At 38.6% G+C, this 21,440-nt stretch overlaps 1 protein-coding gene across 3 annotated transcripts; it reads left to right on the top strand.

The window, feature by feature from the left end:
- Positions 1 to 11,460: 11,460 nt before the first annotated feature.
- On the top strand, positions 11,461 to 19,713 carry LOC135585380 (nuclear transport factor 2-like). 3 transcript variants are annotated; one of them, XM_009417579.3, is made up of 10 exons: positions 11,461 to 11,638; positions 13,093 to 13,142; positions 13,226 to 13,363; positions 14,087 to 14,393; positions 14,463 to 14,689; positions 15,001 to 15,172; positions 15,251 to 15,372; positions 15,453 to 15,518; positions 18,490 to 18,553; positions 19,153 to 19,713. In XM_009417579.3, exons 1-10 carry the CDS (start codon positions 11,461 to 11,463, stop codon positions 19,482 to 19,484), a joined length of 1,656 nt encoding a protein of 551 aa, XP_009415854.3. In that variant the 3' UTR covers positions 19,485 to 19,713. The 3 variants fall into 3 exon arrangements, with proteins under 3 accessions (XP_009415854.3, XP_064993213.1, XP_064993212.1); XM_065137141.1 differs by having other exon boundaries at positions 11,505 to 11,638; positions 13,085 to 13,142; XM_065137140.1 differs by having other exon boundaries at positions 11,505 to 11,638; positions 13,082 to 13,142.
- Positions 19,714 to 21,440: the final 1,727 nt, after the last annotated feature.

Below are 21,440 nucleotides of genomic sequence, written 5' to 3'. Positions count from 1 at the left end.
GCGGCAGCAGCAGTAGAGGGAATTAGGGTTTTGGGCAAAAGGATAGTTTTGCCCCTACGAATTTGAGAAATTTCAGTTTCTATCGTTTGTCCAAATTACGAAAATACCCTTAGGAATTGAGAAATTCCCTACATGTCCCTGATTTCATAAAATATTAATTAATTAAAAGGTTTAGTTGATTATTATTTTTATTATTATCTAGTAGTCCTACATGATTATGATTATTTATACATGTGATGTATGATGTGTGGACGGATGATCATGGATCGTGTGATGTGTGTACTTGTGATTATTATTATTGAGATCTGCGAGCCTCCATTAAATTTCTCGTTTATTGTCGGGCCTGCGTGCCTATGATTATGATTAAGTTGTAATCACATGAGGAGGCGCAGTGGGAGCGTGGATGCGATAGCGGGACCCACGAGACGGACGATCGCGATGCATCAAGATACATCAAAATGTCGACGGAACCGACGAGGACGAGATGGACGATCACGGGGCATCGAGATGCACCGTTGCACACATAGATCTTGATGTGAGTGATTAGGCCTACTGGCTCGGGCCTAATCATATTAGGTTATCGTCCATGATAATCTGGTGTGATTGTTTATACACATACTAGATATATATATATATATATATATATATATATATATATATATATATATATATATATATATATAATATTTGCATGTGATGTTGATATATATTAAATATGTATATGTGTGACATGTCATATTAGGAGACCAAATCATAGAAACATTTCTCGATAATATTAAGTCGGTAAATGTGAGGCAATTAGATTGACCCACGTGGCCTTCCATCGTTATGAGTAGGAACCGATTCCCGGTGTAGGTTGAGTTGGTCGAGTCCCTCGAGACTCACCTATATCACGATTCGCTATCTTGCTTATGACATAGAGATGTCACCGGTGACCTGAGAGCATGGTATGCTTGGTCGAGTCCCTCGAGGGTATATCATCAAATCAGACTCATCTTGTAACGAAGGTGTTGACTTAACCGAGCATCATGGTTGGTCGAGTCCCTCGAGGCCATGGTGATTCGGAGGCCGAACAGGACGGAAATCACAAGGAGTTGTGATCGGCAAGAGTTGTCTACCTTTTAGGCTTAGTGTGATTGGTCGAGTCCCTCGAGGTTACACTAAGACGCTGATTGGATCCTGATCCCCACTAGAAGTCTGCCGGAGACTTCCGTTTCACGTGCTAAGGGTGTCGCGTGACTCGTTAGTAAAATAGTGTGAGCATATTAAGATAAAAGTTCATATCTTGATAGTTTATTTCTTGCAAAATCTGCATGTTATTCATTTCTGCTGCATCTTTATTTTCAGAAAATGTCGCTTTCAAATCCCTTACGTGACATACTTAATGTCAACCGCCTCACTGGTCCAAATTATATGGATTAGCTCCATAACTTGAGAATTGTTCTCACAGCGGAGAAAATCGTGTACATCCTTGATACAGTGATGTCTACACCCGAAGAAGGGGCAAGCGAGGATGAGATCGCTCGTTACGTGAAGTACATTGATGACTCCACTCTTGCTAAGTGCTATATGTTGGGCTCTATGACTCCTGAGTTACAGAGACAACATGAAAAGATGGATGCCGGATCCATTCTCCTATATGTTCACAAATTGTTTGAAGAACAGGGAAGGACTCAGCGATATGAGATATCCAAGAGCCTCTTCCGCGCTAGGATGAATGAGGGGACACCGATTCAGAACCATGTCCTAAAGATGGTTGAGTGGATAGAGAAACTCATAGGTCTATGAATGGTCCTAGAGGATAACTTGTGTGTGAACATTGTGCTTCAGTCCCTACCAGATTCCTTTTCAGATTTATAATGAATTTTAATATGAACAAGCTTGAGGTGACTCTCCTAGAGCTCCTCAATATGTTGAGAGAGGCAGAGAGTACTATTAAGAAAGAGAAACCAGTTCTCTACACTTGTGAGACCAGAAAGAAAAGGAAAGCAAAAAGGTCCCTTAAGAGGGGAAAGGGCAAGGGCAAACCAGGTAAAGCAAAGGTTGCTAAGAAAGACCCAGCAAAGGATAAAGGCCAGTGCTTCCACTATGGTAAAGATGGGTACTGGAAGAGAAACTGCAAAGAGTACCTTGTAGAAAGGGCGAAATAGAAGCTTGGAGAAGCTTCAGGTACATTCATGATCAATCTCCAATTGTCAGATTTTTGTGATAGTGCATTGGTATTGGATACCAATATTACTTATCACATCTACAATTTATTGTAAATTCTAGCAAAGCCGAGGGGAGATTGACGAGAGGAATATTGCATAAAGGTTTGTTTATGCAAGACACTACTTCACATATCATGAATGTAAGTGTCTAAGAGGAAACGAGATGAGGTGAACAGTGCATACCTATGACATTATAGGCTAGGTCATATCAATGAGGGAATGATTCAAAAGTTGCTAAATGATGGATATCTAGATTCATTCGACTATGTGTTATATGCAACTTGCGAGCCTTGCCTTCATGGAAAACTAACCAACTCTCAATTTAGTGGAACTGGAGAGAGAGCCGCTAAGCTATTGGAACTCATACATAGTGATGTATGTGGACCCATGTCAACTCATGCCATTGGTGGTTACTCCTACTTCATTACCTTTACTGATGATTTCTCAAGGTATGGATATGTGTACTTAATGAAGTGCAAGTCCGAGGCCTTTGAGAAATTTAGAGAGTATAAGAATGAGGTAGAGAACCAGACTGGAAAGAGTATCAAAACTCTTCGATCAGATCGAGGAGGTGAGTACTTAAGTACAGAGTTTACTCAGTTCCTCAAGGACCATGAGATATTATCCCAATGGACACCTCTTTATACACCTCAACTCAATGGTGTCTCTAGAAGGAGGAATCGTACGCTATTAGACATGGTACGGTCCATGATGAGTTTCGCTGCCCTACCCATTTTATTTTAGGGATATGCCATAGAGACCGCAGCTTACCTTCTGAACATAGTTCCAACTAAGTCGGTAATGTCTACACCATATGAGATATGGAAAGGGAAGAAGCCTGATCTTAAGGTTGTTAAGATTTGGGGCTGCCCTGCCCACGTTAAAAGACACAACCCCGATAAGTTAGAATCAAAGACAGAGTGATGCAAATTTGTGGGATACCCCAAAGAAACTTGTGGGTATTATTTCTATCATCTCGAGGACCAAAAGGTCTTTGTAGCTAAGAGAGTAGTGTTCCTTAAGAAGGAACACATTCTTGGTGAAGATAGTGAGAGCATGATAGAGTTGAGCGAGGTTGGAGAACCAAGCTCAAGCACCACTCTACAGCCCGAGTATGTTCAGGTACCTAATACACAAGTTTCAACTTTACGCAGGTCTGATAGAGTATCCTATCCTCCTGAGAGATATGTGGGACATATTAGAGAAGAGGATGTTGAGGATATTGATTCTCAGACCTACGAGGAGGCTATTATGAGTATAGACTCCGGGAAGTAGCAAGAAGCCATGAATTCTGAGATGGATTCTATGTACTCCAACAAGGTTTGGAACCTAGTTGATGTGCTTGAAGGTATTGTACCCATCGGTTGCAAGTGGATCTTTAAGAAAAAGATCGGAGTAGATGGAAAGGTAGAGACCTATAAAGCAAGGCTAGTGGCTAAGGGGTATCGTCAAAGGCAAGGTGTTGACTACGACGAAACCTTCTCACCTATAGCAATGCTAAAATCCATCAGAATTCTATTGGCTATTGCAGCACACTATGATTATGAGATATGGCAGATGGATTTGAAAATCACATTCCTCAATAGGAACCTCAAGGAGGAGGTGTATATGATGCAAGCTGAGGGATTCATGTCCAAGAACTGCCCAGATAAGGTGTGTAGGTTGCTTAGATCCATTTATGGACTAAAGCAAGCTTCCCGAAGTTGGAACATAAGATTTGATGAGGCAATCAGATCTTATTACTTCGTTAAGAACGAAGATGAGCCTTGTGTGTACAGGAAGGTAAGTGGGAGTGCTATCACCTTTTTGGTGTTATATGTGGATGACATCCTCATCATTGGGAACGACGTAAGAATCCTGTCCACAGTAAAGGATATAATACCTTATGCCTCAGCAATAGGGTCTATCATGTATGTCATGCTATGTACTAGTCCTGATATAGCGTATGCTCTGAGTGTCACGAGCAGGTATTAGGCGGATCCAGGCTTGGAGCACTGGAAAGCAGTAAAGTGTATCCTTAAGTACTTGAGAAGGACTAAAGATCTTTTACTAGTATATGGAGGTAATAGTCTTAAGGTTGAAGGCTACACAGACTCAAGTTTTCAGTCTGATGTCGATGATAGCAAGTCGAATTCAAGGTATGTGTACACCTTGAATGAAGGAGTAGTGTGCTGGAAGAGTTCCAAGCAAGATACCACTACTGACTTGACCATAGAGGCGGAGTACAGTGCTGCATCAGATGCAGCAAAGGAGGGAATCTGGGTGAAGAAGTTCATCACAGATTTGGGAGTCGTGCCGAGTAGCGAGGATTCGACTTCCTTATATTGCGACAACTATGGGGCGATTACTAAAATAAGGGAACCCGGGTCTCATCAGAAGTGTTCTGAGGATGTTTCAACTTATCAGAGAGATCGTAACCCAAGGAGATGTAGTAGTGGAAATAGTTCCATCCGAAGATAACATTGCTGATCCACTAACAAAGCCGTTGTCTCAGATTATCTTTGAGCGTCATAGGGGTCTGATGAGGATCAGACACATAGATGATTGGCTTTAGGTCAAGTGGGAGATTGCTAGTCATAGATGTCCGGTAAGCCAATCACGTGAGTGATGGCACGTGTGACTTGATACAGAATCTTTTTGCTTATTATATTTTGGTGTATATCACTTTATAACTTTTGCATAAATGCATATATATATATATTGTGATGTCCTTGAATTTGTGCAATGGGAATCGGATCGTGATGAGATCACGATAATGAGATCGATTCACCTTTAAACACATATCCTAAATAATCCTGATCATAGGTTACTCGAGAGGGACATCGTGATAACCGGACAGACTGGTGTGCTATATATCTGTCCATATTTTGGATGCAGTTGGTCTCATAGCTGCTCGTGTAGGGACACTAGGGATACAGTATAAGTGCTCATTAGAGAATGAGTTCACTTATTGATCCGCTTACGGAATGCTAGATGGTTGATGATGCCTTATTATCAGACAGCGATTCCGTACTCCTAGTGGTGTATTTGGTCCTTAGACTTGAGACACCAAGGATGTCCTGTATGAGTGCTCCACTCTTTGATACCAGACTTATAGGTTTGGTTGTCCCAGATCTAGTACAGCTGGTCATTGGGAGTGGTAGTCGACCTTACGAGGGCTATTGAGTGTCGATAGAAGATCATCTACTCTCGGTGTCATGAGAGGAATATCTCATGTGTTCTTGCTCAGACAATCCCCTGGCCAGGGTCATTCGGGTTGAGAGAGAAAGAGTTCTCCGAGAGAATCCGATTAGAGCGAGACTCGAGTAGAAACCGTATGGGTCTGACAGCACCATGCTCGATATACGGTCTCTGGGATATTAGATGGATGATGGACTATAGGTACACGGTAACTGAGGACAGACAGGTCCAATGGATTGGATTCCCCTGTATCGTCTGGGGACTACGGCGTAGTGGCCTAGTACGTCCGTAGTCAATGAGTCGAGTGAATTATTACAGAGATAATAATTCACTGAGTTAGAAGGAGTTCTTATAGGTATGACTCACGGCCAGCTCGATATTGGGCCTAGAGGGTCACACACATATGGTAGGCATTGCGATGAGTAGAGATTCGGATATGAGATATCCGACAAAGCCCTTATCTTATTGGATGCAGATCCAATACCCACTAGAGGAGGACCCATTAGAGTTTGACAGGGGACCTCTATAAATAGGAGGGATTCAGAGCCTCATATGCTAGAGTCTTTGCGTGTCTTTCCTATTCTCCTCTCCCTCTCCACCTCAGAGTAGGCCTGGAGTTTTGAGGAACGTCGTCGTAACCCTATTGTGTGGATCACCGCTAGAGAGGAGGATGCTTGACCTCCTTCACCCTCTCCTAAGGATCTGCAAGGAAACAAGGATATACGATCTCCCTAGGTAACACAATCTACTCTATACGCAATTTTAAGTTTCACGGATTTTGCGCACCAATTTTCGCACGACGACGAACATCTTTTTGGGAATCGGGGATTTTGTTTTCTTGTTCTTTCGCTGCGCATGTGATGTCGCCCCCAAGATTTCCCAACAGGTTTTGTAGTGTATAGTGATGCCTCACTACAAGGGCTTGGTTGCGTTCTAATGCAAAACGAGAGAGTAGTTGCTTATGCATCGAGGCAATTAAAGCCTCGTAAAAAGAACTATCCTACGCATGACTTAGAGCTAGCAGCTATCATTTTTGCACTGAAAATTTGGAGGCATTATCTCTATGGACAGATTTTCAAAATCTTCACAGATCATAAGAGTCTCAAATATATTTTCACACAGAAAGATTTAAATATGAGACAAAGAAGGTGGTTGGACTTTCTAAAGGATTATGATTTTAATATCAACTACCATCCTGGGAAAGCTAATGTAGTTGCTGATGCCTTAAGCAGAAATACCTACAGTCTCGTAGCCTATATGAATATTCAAAGGAATTCTATGATGACGGAGTTAGCAGACTTAAAACTTAAACTTTTATCGGAGACAAACAAAGGTTTTCTTTTGTGTTTAATGGCATAATCATTTTTGGTGGAAAAGGTTAAAAAAGGTCAAAAGGAAGATACATATCTTCAAATGATAGTTAAGGAAATAGCTCAAGGATCTAGACTTGAATTCCTCCAAGCCGAAGATGGTTCTATTACATTCCATGATCGACTTTGTGTTCCCGTAAGCCATCCAGTAAAGATGCAATTATTGGAGGAGGCACATAGATCAAAATTTAACATCTATCCCGGGACTACTAAGATGTATCGAGATTTACGCCAAAACTATTGGTGGCATGGTATGAAGAGAGATATAGCAAAGTTTGTTTCTAAATATTTAATATGCCAATAGGTGAAGATAGAACATCGAGTTCCTGCGAGAAAATTGCAAAGGATTTCGATTCCTGAATGGAAGTGGGAGAAAGTCACTATGGATTTTGTGACAGGATTACCCAAGACTGTGAAAGGATATGACGGAATTTGGGTAATAGTAGACATACTTACTAAATCTGCTCACTTTCTCCCTATTAACAAGAAGTATTCATTGGATAAACTAGCAAGCTTATATATTAAAGAAACTATTCGATATCATGGGGTGCCAGTTAGCATTATCTGAGATAGAGATCCAAGATTCACCTCTAAATTTTGGGGAAGTCTACAAAAATCTTTGGGCACGCAGTTAAAGTTTAGTACAGCCTTTCACCTCCAAACTGATGGTCAATCTGAAAGGACAATACAAACTCTTGAAGATCTCTTAAGAGCATGTGCTTTGGACTTTAGTGGGAGTTGGGATATGCACTTATATCTAATTGAGTTTTCTTATAATAATAGTTATCACTCTAGCATACAGATGGCTCCATTTGAAGCTCTTTATGGAAGAAAGTGCAGATCACCTGTATATTAGGATGAGATAGGAGAACGAAAGCTTTTGGGGCCTCAATTAATTCAAAAAGATACTGATAATATTTAAATTATACGCCAAAGATTATTAATAGCTCAAAGTCGTCAGAAAAGTTATGTAGATCGAAGGCGAAGAGATCTAGAGTTCGAAGTTGGTGAGTACGTCTTCTTAAAGGTGTCGCCAACCAAGGGAGTTATGAGGTTTGGTCAGAGGGGAAAGTTAGCCCTAAGATTTATTGGCCCATTTGAGATCTTACAAAAGGTTGGGCCTGTGGCATACAGATTGGCATTGCCCCCGGCTTTGGCTAGCATCCATGATGTATTCCACGTGTCAATGCTTCGAAGATATATCAGGGATCCATCACATGTCATATCTTATCAATCTCTACAACTACGAGATGATGCCACTTTTAGAGAATAACCAACCCAGATCTTGGAAAGGAAAGAACATGTTCTAAGGAACAAAATTACACCTTTGGTAAAGATTTGTTAGCAACACCATTCAGATCAAGAGGCAACGTGGGAAAGAAAAGAAGATATGCGAGAGCAGTATCCTCATATATTCTATTAAGGTAAGCTAAATTTGGGGACCAAATTTCCTATAGGAGAGGAGAAATGTAATCACATCAAATATTTAAGTTAGGAATTGATTTTCTTTCCTTACTTGTTATTATAATTTAAGAAAATCTTAATCTACTTCCTTGATTATTGATATGAATCAAGGAAATAACTATTAAGTATTCCTGATGATATTATATTTGTTAGTATATTAAATGAAAATAACTTATATTAAATAAATATGAAAATTAAAATGAATTTTCCTTAATAGAGGCTCACCTCCTCCTATTTAAAGGGAGGGATTTCTCTCCTTCGTTCCTCACCTAGTCGAGCCTGGCAGCGGGAGGAACAAGGAGTTACACCCAATTGACAAGAGGTAGGTTTCCCTACATTTCTTAAATTTAAAAGTTTTAGTTTTTATTTTGATTCTTTAAATGTTGAAAGTTTTATAATTTGAAAAATATATATCAATTCTTTAAATGTCAAAATTTTTGTATTAAAGTAATTAATTAAAGTTTTCATAATATTCTTTGACCCATGATTAAGGTTTTTATTGTAGAGTTAAATATGTTAAAAATGTATTTGTTTTATATGATATTTCTTGTATTACAGTTTATCTTTAATCTTATCTGGATTAAAATCTTGTTAGATTAGAATATGTTATCTAAAATCCTTTTTGATATTCTTTGATCTGAAATTTAAAATATATTATTCTGAATGATTTAAAATATGACTAGAATATATTGAAATTTTATATGTGTTGAAAACATGATTTTTATTTGAATTTATAAGGCTATTCCCTTGTATTAAAACTTATCTCCGAGTCCCTCTTTTAATGTCTTATGATTTCTAGTCAAATGTTATTTCTTTGTATTAAAGCTTTTCTCCTCATCTATCTTTTAATGTATTATTATGTTTTTATTTATATTGTTAATGGGTATATGCTATGATAAGAAATTGGATATTAATTGGAATGAAATTGCTCACAGGCCAAGCCCAACCCACGGGTCAGGCTTTGACTCGTAGGCTACCCAGCCCAACCATTATGGGCAGTCACATGCGACGCACATGACTAGTCCATGGGCCAGAGCTGGGCCAGTTTTGTGTAATGCATGCTCAATCATGTATAATGCACATGACCGATAGATGCACTGGCTCAATCTAGCCCAATATTATTGTTGAACTTGAGCCCAAATATTGATTGAACTAAACTAGACTTGATTAGTCTAGATCAATTCAGGGTGATTCCGAATTGATTGACTTATTCAAGTTAGTTTAACCTAAATTAAACTTAATCTAGTCTAAATTATACTAGTCTAGGGTGGTTCCAGACCAGTTAAATAAGGATTAGAGATCAGTTCAGTTAAGCTCTAGTAAATCGAGTTCAATTGAATCGATTAAACTAGAGTTCAAGTCAATTAAGGGCTAATTTATATTATTTGATATTGATGATATTTGAAAGAGACGTTTTAAATATGTTATTTCATCTCGAAATGGACATGACCAATGTGAGATTATATTATTTTCCTGCCGAGAGCAAGTAGGCGATTCCCTTCGGGGATTAGCGGGCCGTTAGACGTGGCGGTTGGATGGTTCCTCCATCCGCTGTTAGGACGAATGTGTCCCCACTTTGGCGAGTGTGGGACACTACTCCATCCGCTGTTGGGAGTGCGATATGAGTTTGCCTTCATTCGTTGTTGGGAGAACACAAACTCATCCTGTAGGATAAAACCTCTCCATCCGCTGTTGGGGGAGTGCTCCTTCGGGTATTTGATATACGCCAATGGGATGATTGATTGAATTTTGATCATTTATACATTTTGAGTTGACTTTTGGGGTTCCTACTCAGCGTTGTTGAATTTTCTTTATTTTTTATTTTTAGAACAGCTTCCCTCTAGTACTGAATCAGATTCCAGTGAAGAGCGGACCTTCCTCTACCGCTAGGTAGAGCCACTTGGATATTCTTGAAGTTAACATCACTATGTTTATTTTTCTATTTATGACTCGACGAATAAATGGATTGTAATAAATGAATTGTAATAAATATTTATGAATGATGAATAAAGTAATGTTTATCTATTTCACATGAGGAAAGATATATATAAAAGAAAATTCAAGATATGACAGACATCAGGAAAGAGAAAAGAAAGATAAGATTATTATATTTATCCAAATTCTCATAACAATGACATATCAGTGAGTCAAGTTTATTATATTTATCCAAATTGATCACTGGATCAATTATTTTTTGGTGTTTTGCTAATTATAACTTCTTGGAGAATGCACATGGAGAAGTTCCTTATGGTAACCCCCATCTGTATGTTCTTGTCAAGCTCTTCTTGGAAGCTAAAAATGTATATTGGAGACAGTCCTATCTTATCCTCTCCATAGCTAGTCTAAAATTTAATATTATCACAGAATAATTCAGAAATTCTAAGTAAGGAATTTATCAATACTGTGCCAATAATCTTAATAAAATTCCTTGATAAATCCATCAGAGGGTTCCTTAATCTCATTAATCAATATCTATTTGGAGCTTTGATATCTTAATTCACAAAAGAAAATAAACTCACATAATCAATATTAACACTATTACTATAGTTTCATAGTGCCATTAAGTCTATGATAGATGGAGATAAAATCCATCTCCTTTGTGAACACATTTAGTCTTAGCTTTATATCAGCATTTTAAGTTAATTTATCTAATGAGAGCATTGGACTTATTATAAAGTGATGATGGCATATTGTGTCCTCAACTTCAAGTTTGAATCTTTATCTTCTAAATACAATATCTCATATTGGAACATTTAAAATTCTCTTTAATATTCCCCAAAATATGCCTACTCTAAAAAGAAAGCATACCTCTAACCCTCGTAAGATTAGTAGAGAACTCAAAAAAGAGGAAGAAAAAAATAGAGCATTCCAAAATTGTTGAACTAAGTTCTTAAACCTCTTATAAAATTTAAATCTAAATAAATTCATAGGATCAATAAAAAAATCTTAAAAGCTGTGCCCTCTTTGTTATATTTATCATAAATGATGGGATAATTAATTTACTAATTTATTGAATCTGAATCATGAATTTAAAGTATTTAAATTTTATCATATCTTTATAAATCAATTTAAATATTTATTTCGAGAATAAGGCAAATGCGAAATGTAATACTGATGGCATCGAGTAGAGGCCAAACACAGTAATCAACCTTCGTGTGGTGACTCACACGGAAACGTAAATATGAGTGACTCACACGGAAGCTATGGTTCTCTGTGCCGACTCACACGAAGCTTAAATGTCACTGACGCACATCGAACCCGCTCTTCGTGGCATCAGCAACCCAAAAAGCCCTACCCGTTTAACGACTGCGGCGCTCGACCCTCGTCTCGTGCTCGCTCGATTCCTAGGGCTCCGATCGAAGCGGAGCTCCGCCCACGCCCGTTCTTCCCCGTCCTCTCTCGATCCGCAGGAAGGTGACCCGTGCCTTCGTTCTTGTGATCCATGCATTTGCTTACTTGAAAAGATTCTCTCGTTTTCTCTCTCTTGTCGAGTCTTTTTCGTTGATCTCTGCTTGTTGTTTCTTCTTTCCGGTTAATTTGTACCGACGAGTTGAAATGAGAAGCTTTTGCTGTATGTGCTGTCGGTCCATTTTGCTGATCTGATCGGTGGATGCTTTTGGTAGTTGGGATTTAGGGTTCTGCAGTTAATTTGTTGTGTGGATTTAGTTGAGACTGCAGGTCTTCTTGGTAATAATTGTCGGTGATTTGGATGTCGGCTTCGAGTAGTTACGATGATTTATGTGTAGGACTTCTGTCGTGGTGCATATAGAGATCAAAATGGATGCTCCGACTGGGTGTTGCTTGCTATGTTTGGTCCTTATCAAATTACTGTTGCGTAGTTCTATGTTGGATTCCTATGGTTGGATATTAGATTTGGTTCGTGCCCTCTGGTTTTGTCTCTTTAATTAGTCAGTCTGTTGTGGTTGTCAATCAATTCTCGATTAGAATTGAGAACCTGCATCTTTTTGAGATGATGAGTGCGGGCTTGGAGGGATGCTTTCTTTCGAAAGCATTTGTATGTGCTTGTTGGAAGCTGTCCAATGACTTGTGGGAGCATCTGCTAGTGAAAGTTTGGACTCTACTTCTTGCACCTATTAGTTCAGTGGCAATATCTTGTTGTAGTTCTGTTGTGTTTGCTCATCGAGGGTGGTGCATAATGTTGTTGGACAACAAATGATAATCTATCCTTGTTAGAGAAAGGTAGTTTTCTTTTATGAAAATTATTTTTTAATCTATCTATAGTTGGCCAAGAATTGGACAGTTTGCTGAGAATCCTGCAATCTTTTCTTGTTCTTTTTACCATCTTTTTATTGTGCTTATTCCATGGTATTGACCCAGAGACACAATTCAATCTTGAGTTATACTTTCATTGTTCTGCTTGTTTCTAACTTATATAATATCTTGTTTGTTCTATAGAGTATAGGATGGAAATTGGCTCTTATGTTGCATATGTATTATTTGGACTTTTTTGGGGTCAATTTTGATGTTCCTCTAGTTCTTAAGAATATTAGGAATATCAAAGGGCATGCCCATTCATACTAACATATTTTCCTGCATGTATGATGAATATTAAATATCTTATGTTCTGTGGTGTTAGTTTATGATGAACCTTGGTAGATCTTTTGCTTCTTAAGCTTAGATTTCCTTGAACTTTCTTGGGGATTGGTTACTTTTTGCCTTGGGTTAACTTCTTTCTGGATATTAGAGTGTGTTTGCATATTGTGTGTAACTCTTTTGATATCATGATTTCCCTCGTATGATGCTTCCTTTGTTGAATTTTAAAAGGCTATAAATCATCTGTACTTGCGCTTCTAACTTTAAAGATTTTTACCCTGATAGGGTTCTTTACTGTTTTAGTAGTTCCACAGGAATGGCATTGGCAGCCGCATCTCCTGTTTCTTCTCTAACTCCACAAGTGGTATGAGTTGGTTGTGTGTTAGTTTTTTTCGTAAATTTGGGTTTTTCACCTTAAACCTGATTCTTTGGTTAAAACTTTCACAGATTGGTAGTGCATTTGTGCAACAATATTACCACATTCTTCATCAATCACCAGAAATGGTTCACAAGTTCTATCAGGATTCAAGCACTGTAAACCGCCCAAATTCTGATGGAGAGATGACTTCAGTGATGTCGGTGCAAGTATGATTATCAAAAATAGTTTTATTACTTCCGTGTAGGCATAAAAGAAAATGTTGGTTTTCCGTTTTCAGATTTAAGAACTTGCTTATCTAGTTTGTCATAACCGTATAAGCAAAATATATGAATGCTTAAGAATGAAACAATTCCATTGAGTAGTTTATATGTAATATTAACCAGTTCCTTCAATATCGTGGTTTATGTTTCTCATTTTGTGCCTTTTCCTCTCTGAGTTATTTGCTTTTTTTTCTGCTTATATTAAGTATTCCTTTCACAGACAATTGAATTATCCTTGGGTGTACCCAGTGCATGAGGAATTGAATTATCCTTATTAATTATTAATTCATTGTTCTATGAATTATTTAATATAACTAAATGTTTCTATATTCTTTTAATTACTTTTTGTTGTGAAAATTGGAAACTAGTTTTGCAGACCAAAGGAATTCTGTGGTGAAATATTAAGAAACAGTGTAACTATAAAAAATGTAGATGTTTTGTTCTTTTTTTTGGATTTGACAAGTAGATTTTAGGGATTGTGATTCAGTTATCATTGGTGTTGATTGTGTTCTTTTAACTACAGCATCTTTGGTCGAGGGAGCACGTGTTTGGATAGAAAGTATTTTCAGTCAATTAGATTTTTGTTGCTGTATCATATGGTGTCCATTGAACATTTCTAATCCCATGTAAGATTTATTAACTGTTTGTGCATGTTTCAATATGGAGCAGGCCATCAATGACATGATAATGTCCTTGGACTTCAGAAACTGTTTCACTGAGATAGAGACAGCAGATTCACAAATTTCATACCAGAATGGGGTGCTTATTGTAGTGACTGGATCATTCATCGGACAGGATGCTATTCGGAGGAAATTTGCACAGTCATTCTTCCTTGCCCCTCAGGAAAAAGGAGGTTACTTTGTCTTGAATGATGTGTTCAGATTTTTGAGTGAAACACGGCAAAGGGAAATGAATTATATGTTGGGTGATGGCACAAAAGATGATTCACCTCAAGTTCCTATATCTCCTGAAGCAGGTACGGAGATTTTTTGTGAACTTGGAACTTTTTCTTGGGATAAATTGACCTTTTTATGTCCTTTTGCAGAACCAACTTGTCAAGAGCATGATGCTCCAGAAACTCCATTATTAGAGGAGAATGCTGACAATATGGAAGAATTACCTAACCAATCAGAGGATGGTGGTTCAGGTTTTGACAATGAGGTCGTTGTGGATCCACCAGCCGATACAGGTGAAAGTGATTCACAGACAGTTCATGAAGTGATTGCCTCTGGAGGTCAAGATGATTTGCCTAAGAAGTCGTATGCATCCATTGTGAGTTAACTTTTGATAAACTGGCCATTTGTGACTAAAACACATCATCTGCTTTGTATTTTGACCTTTTTTATTGATTATTTTTGCACCAATAGTAATTTCCATACCTTTGTGATCTATTATCTCTTTAGGATATTATGCTTTTCTGAGTGTTATCTCATCAAAATAGCTTCTTTTTGTTTTCTATCCATTGCTGTATGTTAGAGGTCTAAAATTTCAAGAAAAACGTTGTTCTCTAGAAATCTGCAATATTAGTTTGTTTAGGAGTTCTTTCTTTGCTAATTATTTCCCAAATTGAATTCTACTGGCAGGTTAAAGTGATGAAAGGGAGTTCATCACCAGTACCAGTTTATACAACTCCCAAGGAAAAGGTGGAGGTAGCCCCTCAGGAACCAGTGATTGTGTCTCCAGCGCCGGCTTCTACCCCAGAAGTTTCTCATCCTGCTAGCAACAATTTCCCTGAGAATAACAACAATGTTGAAGGTTTTTCTAGAATTCACTGCCTTACATGTTGCTTTGAGACTTATATTCTCCTTATATTTGTCTTTTCTTGTTTTGCAGAGGAGGGACATTCAATATATATTCGGAACTTATCCTTGAATGCAACTGCTGAACAAGTTGAGGAGGAATTTAAGAAATTTGGACCTATTAAGCCTGGTGGTGTTCAAGTTAGAAGCCACAAGGTTTATCAGATTCTTGAGCTTGTGTTTGCATTTATTTTATTTGATATTTTTACCTTTTTTGCCTCTCTGTTTTTTGGCAGGTTGAGCGCTACTGTTTTGGCTTTGTTGAGTTTGAGTCACTGAAATCCATGCAAGCTGCAATTGAGGTATCATTATTGGACTTGTGCTGGATTCAATTTGAAGGTTATGCTGTTTCTTAATATCTTAATGGGAAGTTAAATCTATGATTCAAAAGAAATTAATGAAAAACTATAGAGATAAGATTTGGATGTGATTTTTATTGACTTGGAAAAACCTTTTATAGTGTTTCTAGTAATATATTATGGCGATTTTAGAAAATAAATGTATATTTATTAAATTATGTTTTCTTGATAATACATATGTATGATTTTGTAGTCAATAGGCTTGTATAAATTATTGGTCACAGTACCGTTGATAACTATCTGAAATCCCCATCTTATAACTCTGGTTGACTAACCCAGAATAATCCTCCAGGTATGGCTGATAACTTATTCAGGCCTGTGCGATTGTAGTATCTCATGTTCCCCTTGAGCCAAATTATACTAAGATAGGTTGGCTGCTCCTAGAATTGGGTTAGAGACCCCATTCTATGTTAAATTAGGCAGTGATTGCAAAAGGCGCTCGGGCGCTCGCCTAGGCGCTCGGGCGAGGCGAGGCGAGGCCCGAGCGCCTCGCTAATGTCCCAGGCGGCGCGCTTCAAACAGGCGCCGCCTGGGCGCTCGCCTGAGCCCAGGCGCTGGGCGCTTCGGGCGAGCGCCTGGGTAAACCGAACCAGAATTTTAGGTCTGGTTCGGTCCTGGTTCGGTTATTAGTTGGTTCAATCGAACCAACTAAACCGATATAACCCCAACCCTAACCCTAACCCTAACCCTAACCCTAACCCAACACTAACCTGTTGCCGCTGCCGCTCTCGATCCCGATCCCGATCCCGATCGCGATCTCGTCGCTCGATGTCGCTGCTCGCCGCTGTCGCTGCTCGCGCCTCCCGCGAGCCTTCCCGCTGCTCGCGCCTCCCGCGAGCCCTCCCACTGCTCGCGTCTCCTGCGAGCCCTCCCGCGAGCCTTCCCGCTGCTCGCGCCTCCCTTGAGCCCTCTCGCTGCTCACGCCTCCCGCTGCTCGCACCTCCCGCGAGCCCTCTCGCCTCCTGCGAGCCCTCCCGCGAGCCTTCCCGCTGCTCGCGCCTCCCTCGAGGCCTCCCGCTGCTCGCGCCTTCCGCTCCCTTTCCCTTTCCCGCTGCCGCTGCTCGCCGCCGCTGCTGCCGCCGCTCGTCGCTGCTTCCTCGTTTCTCCGTCAGCAGGTTTATACTGTTAATGTGATTATATTTATTAATTATATTATATATTTTTATTTAAAATTTTAAATAATTATATTTATTAATTATATTTTATATTTTTATATTTTAGTGCCTCGCTTCGCTCGGGCGAGCGCCTAGCGCCTCGGGCGTTTTTGGACCTTGGTACCTTTTGGCGCCTAGCGCTTTTTAAATCACTGAAATTAGGAGTTGTTGACTCATTCTTCTTGCTTTTGGTCACAAGATCTTCCTGGAGCGAGTGGCAGATCTGAACATTTGAGGTCCAACTGGGAGTTTTTCTTGCACTGTGACTTTTCTAGTGCTAGAATTGTGAAGATGCTAACCCGGCTGAAAACTTTTCTGTACCAAACCTACACATGTACATCTATGCCCAAGGGAGCATAGAGGTCCACTTCTCGTCATACTGGAAGCAAAGTTGTTTTCTTCTTCTCTCTGTTAACTAAGTGGTGATGGTATGAGATGACTTTGATGATACCATTGATATCATGACATCATGGGGCTGATGATGTAGTTCATTTAGCCGAGGAAGCTGGTCCAAAAGATATGATTGACCTAGACTGAAATAGGTCCAATTTGACAACCTTGTTGTTAGGATCCTTGGAATTGGCTCCTTCTAGTGTGCTATTTAATCATCTCCTCTGCTTTTATTACATCATCTTATGCTACAAGCAAGGTGGCATGCATCGTTGGTAAAACCTTCGTGTGTAATCTCTTTCTTGGATCTCCAATAAACTATCCAATTATCTAGGGTAAATTGCATGATACTTTTGATATTCTGTTGTGATTCTTTCTTGACATGTCACATATGACATGACCCAAATTTTATCGTCAAAGACTTAAAAGAGTCGCTTAAATGTCAAAGTCATGCCAACACATTTATTCATACCACTATAATGTCATGTCCTCCATGTGAAGGGAGGTGACGGAAGACCGAGCCTTCAGGAGTAGGCATGCATCCGAAGAATTGATCTGCTAGAAATAGCAAAACTCGTTGGGGTACCTTTGCTAAATATGGGCATTCATCGTTTGCTGTTTGAAGAGTCTGTTTGATTTGTTTTTGTAACTGCACAGTTAGTTGTCCAGTGGCCAGGAGTGCCAATGCATTGGTGTTGGAAGTGGTGCGGAATTCTGTTGTTGATACCGATGCTATGATGCACATGTGTCTCTTACAATAGAAGGATTAGCTATTACCCCTACCCTCTGTAGGGTTCAAAATGATGTTGATTATGTCATGCTTGGCAATGGCTGAGGGCGGTTTACTGCTTAGTCGGGGGCATTGTCATTGCACGAAGCGTTGTGTAGGGGTTATAGGCCTGGCTGAATTTGGAATTCCTCTGTTTGAGTAGGCAAAAATCCTTGCAGAGATTTAGTTTTGACGAAATTAGATGTTTGATTGATGGGAAAATATGCAGGAAATAGAAGATAACCACAGTCGATAATATATATAGACGTTTCTGTTGCTTCATTCGGTTTAGTAAGGCACCTGTTATGTTCTATACTGCAGATACCACTTCTTCCAACGTTTGCATGCAGTCGATAATAAATGTTCTGCAGCTAAAGCCTTGATCATATTTTGGATAGACTGCAGACTGATAGTGTTTGCAACTCTATCTGTCTATGCTTGTGTCTCCATATCTCATAGGTGCATGTATATACATGCAATGTGAATGCTTGTCTTCTATGAAAATTTGACCATGTACAAGAATGTATATTCTCCTTCCATTATTCTTCTTCGCTATTCTCGTTACTGATGGTACATCATGGATTTGTCCACAAACTCCTAGGCATCACCAGTCATGATTGGAGGTCGTCAGGCTATTGTTGAGGAGAAGAGAACAACAACGCGAGGCAAGTTTGCTTTCTTCACCTAGTTTATTAATGTCTAATATGCAAAAGCCTGTTTCATTTCATTATCAATTTGTCTTGATTTTTTAGTCTGATAGCTACTGTTTTTATAGCATAGATTGTTCCTGTAATTTCAAATATCCTGTTCTTTTCTTATGTTATCTTGAAATGGCATTTTAGGTCATACAGTTCTAGGCCTAGTGGTTGCTAGAAACTGTTTTGCTGCAGCTAATGCTTAATGAATTCCTAAGCTTAATGGTCCAAACTTTGTTGCCATGCATGCTGATAAACTATCTTTTGAATGTTGAAGATTCACGGGATCTTGTTACAACTTTGTGCATATAAATGGAAGATGTTTTGTCTACAAGTCCTTTATGATTTCTTATTTTTCATTGTTTCTGTTCTTTTCTCATTGCATCCTGAACTTACTAGTTTTGAATCAGACAGATCCTTGTTAGTTGTTAGGTCTCCTTCTGAATCTAATGTTGTTGATCCAGTGGACTCGAATCATTCTTGGATGATGAATTTTGTCTTGCCCAAATGTAACTATTGGAAAGTTTGATTCTTTCGATTGATGATGCTAATTGTTTTACTTGTGTTAGTCGTTAATGGGGTGGTCACCAATAATGGCACTGGAAATAGTGGGAGAGGGCGCTTCCAGTTGGGAAGAGGTGCTTTCAGAAACGACAACTTCCGGGGACGCGGCAGCTTCAGCTCCAATATGGGCTCCAGGAGGAATGAGTTCAGGAACCGAGCTGAGTACTCTGGCCGTGGTTGGGGCCCAGGATTCCGTGGCAGCGATGGTTATCAGCAGCGCACCTTTCAGAATGGGGATGGCATGATCGAGCAGCGCACCTTTCAGAATGGGGATGGGGATGGCATGATCGTAAGCCGCTCGAGAGGAGTACCCAAGATAACTGCTGTTTCAGCATAGTAGATCGTTTGATGATTCTGCCTTTTCACATTGATGTCGAATCGATCTGTTTCTTGATTTGGTATCTGACCTATAATTGGGAAACCTTATGGGAAATCAATTTTTGACTGGGTTGCCACTGTGGACAATGGTTCCACTTTCCTTTTGGGGGGATTGATGCATCTTGTATCATCTTTCGATCAAATTCTAGATATGAATTTCATTGAAGGAGTACATCTTAGTTATAATTGGTCCTTTTGTGTATGCATTAGTTTGTCTTCGAGGAAGTTCCTTTTGGTTTCATCTTGTCATTTACTGCTGCTGAAGCTCTTAATCCCGATTTTAACCAGAAAAATGTGCGCATGTGAATGCTGAGAAAATTCTTGTGGATGGATATGCAGAGTGGACTTGTGACCATCTAATTATAATATAAACAACAATTTAAATGCAAATAACGATAGAATGCCAGGATGGAATAATCCGAAAGTACAACCGACTGTTTCATAAATGTGTGATGGAAGTCTCTTTCATATTCTTAATAGTAAAATAATGCATGAAATTCATATAAAATGGACTAAAAGAATAATTTTTTTTTTACATACCCTAAAAATAAGATCATGGAGTTTACTATATACATGCATCTTTTGAAACAATTTTGAAGACATAAGACCAGCCAAAAAAATATTTAATGGTTAAAAATGGTCATAATTATTAAATAAAAGAAACGATTGAAACAGTTAGCTAACGACTAGAATATTTTATTATGCAAGGACAAAATGATAAGCATCATGTTAGAGTTAAGAGCTGTAATTTTGAAGTTTTCCTCTTATAATTTATAACCGTGAAAAAAAAAGAAGCTAATAACAAAAGGAAAGATATGTATGACTCATTCTTGTAAATGAGCATTATCTTTAGTATTTTATTATATTGACATCGATGAAATATTTAGATCTATTTAATCTAATATCATCGGTTTTATCAACAAAAATAAAGGATAATAATATAATTTTAATATTTCAGTTGACGATGGTTGATGACATCGATGGTGGTGGATGACGACGTGGGAGCTGCATGTGATTGTTATAGATGGGAGAACAGTGATGAGATGTGAGGGCCACTCTATATTTACGTCGGTATTGACGTAATTGTTGAGTGACGCGGCTCGACATATGCATCGATGGTTCTTTTGACGCTCGACAACTGCATCGGTGCTGACATATATGCAAAGCGATATTACTCAACAACTGCATCAGCGTTGACGCGGTAGCCTTCACCTCTCGTCGTCGTTCTTCTCATCCAAACAATCACTTGCGTCTCCTCGTCGTCTATCACCATCGATGTCGTTTGTCACTATCAATTAAAACGTTAAAATTATCTTTTCATCTTTTGTTTTTATATTTTTGTTAATAAAATGGATGGTGTTATGATAAATGAATATATATGTTTCACTATTTCATAATATAAGAATCAAAATATTAAATGTGACTAGTTAATATGTAATTAACTCATGATCGGAACATGTTCTTCTACGAGAATACTACATCGTGGAAATTGGTAGCTACATCCAATTACATAATCTGGTGATATCTTATAGAAAAATTCACATCCTCATTTTGTGAAAGCTTTTACAGCTAAGCTACATAACTGTTCGCACTTTAGTCTTAACCATCAACTTACCATTCCACCATCGTAACACGCCAATAGTGTTACGAGCTCGAATCCCGAGATGATAGTAGTAAAAATAATCTTATTTTTTTTCATCCATATAACAAAAAAAAAGCCTTAAGTATCCTTATAAAAAAAAAATCAAACGTCTCTAATAACAAATAAAGAAATAATAATATTTTAATATTTTAATACTCAAATGTTCTACTCAAAATTATAAGTTTCAACTATTTGATAGATCTTTTTGTCTCCATTAACATCCTTCAAAAGAATACAACAAATGCTAATTTATCTCAGTAATTAGGTCGCATA

This window comes from Musa acuminata, chromosome BXJ3-1 (genome assembly GCF_036884655.1).
Source record: "Musa acuminata AAA Group cultivar baxijiao chromosome BXJ3-1, Cavendish_Baxijiao_AAA, whole genome shotgun sequence".
NCBI classification, from domain to species: Eukaryota; Viridiplantae; Streptophyta; class Magnoliopsida; order Zingiberales; family Musaceae; genus Musa; species Musa acuminata.
Note: the sequence above shows the minus strand (reverse complement) of the source record. Positions and strands in the feature narration are given on the sequence as shown.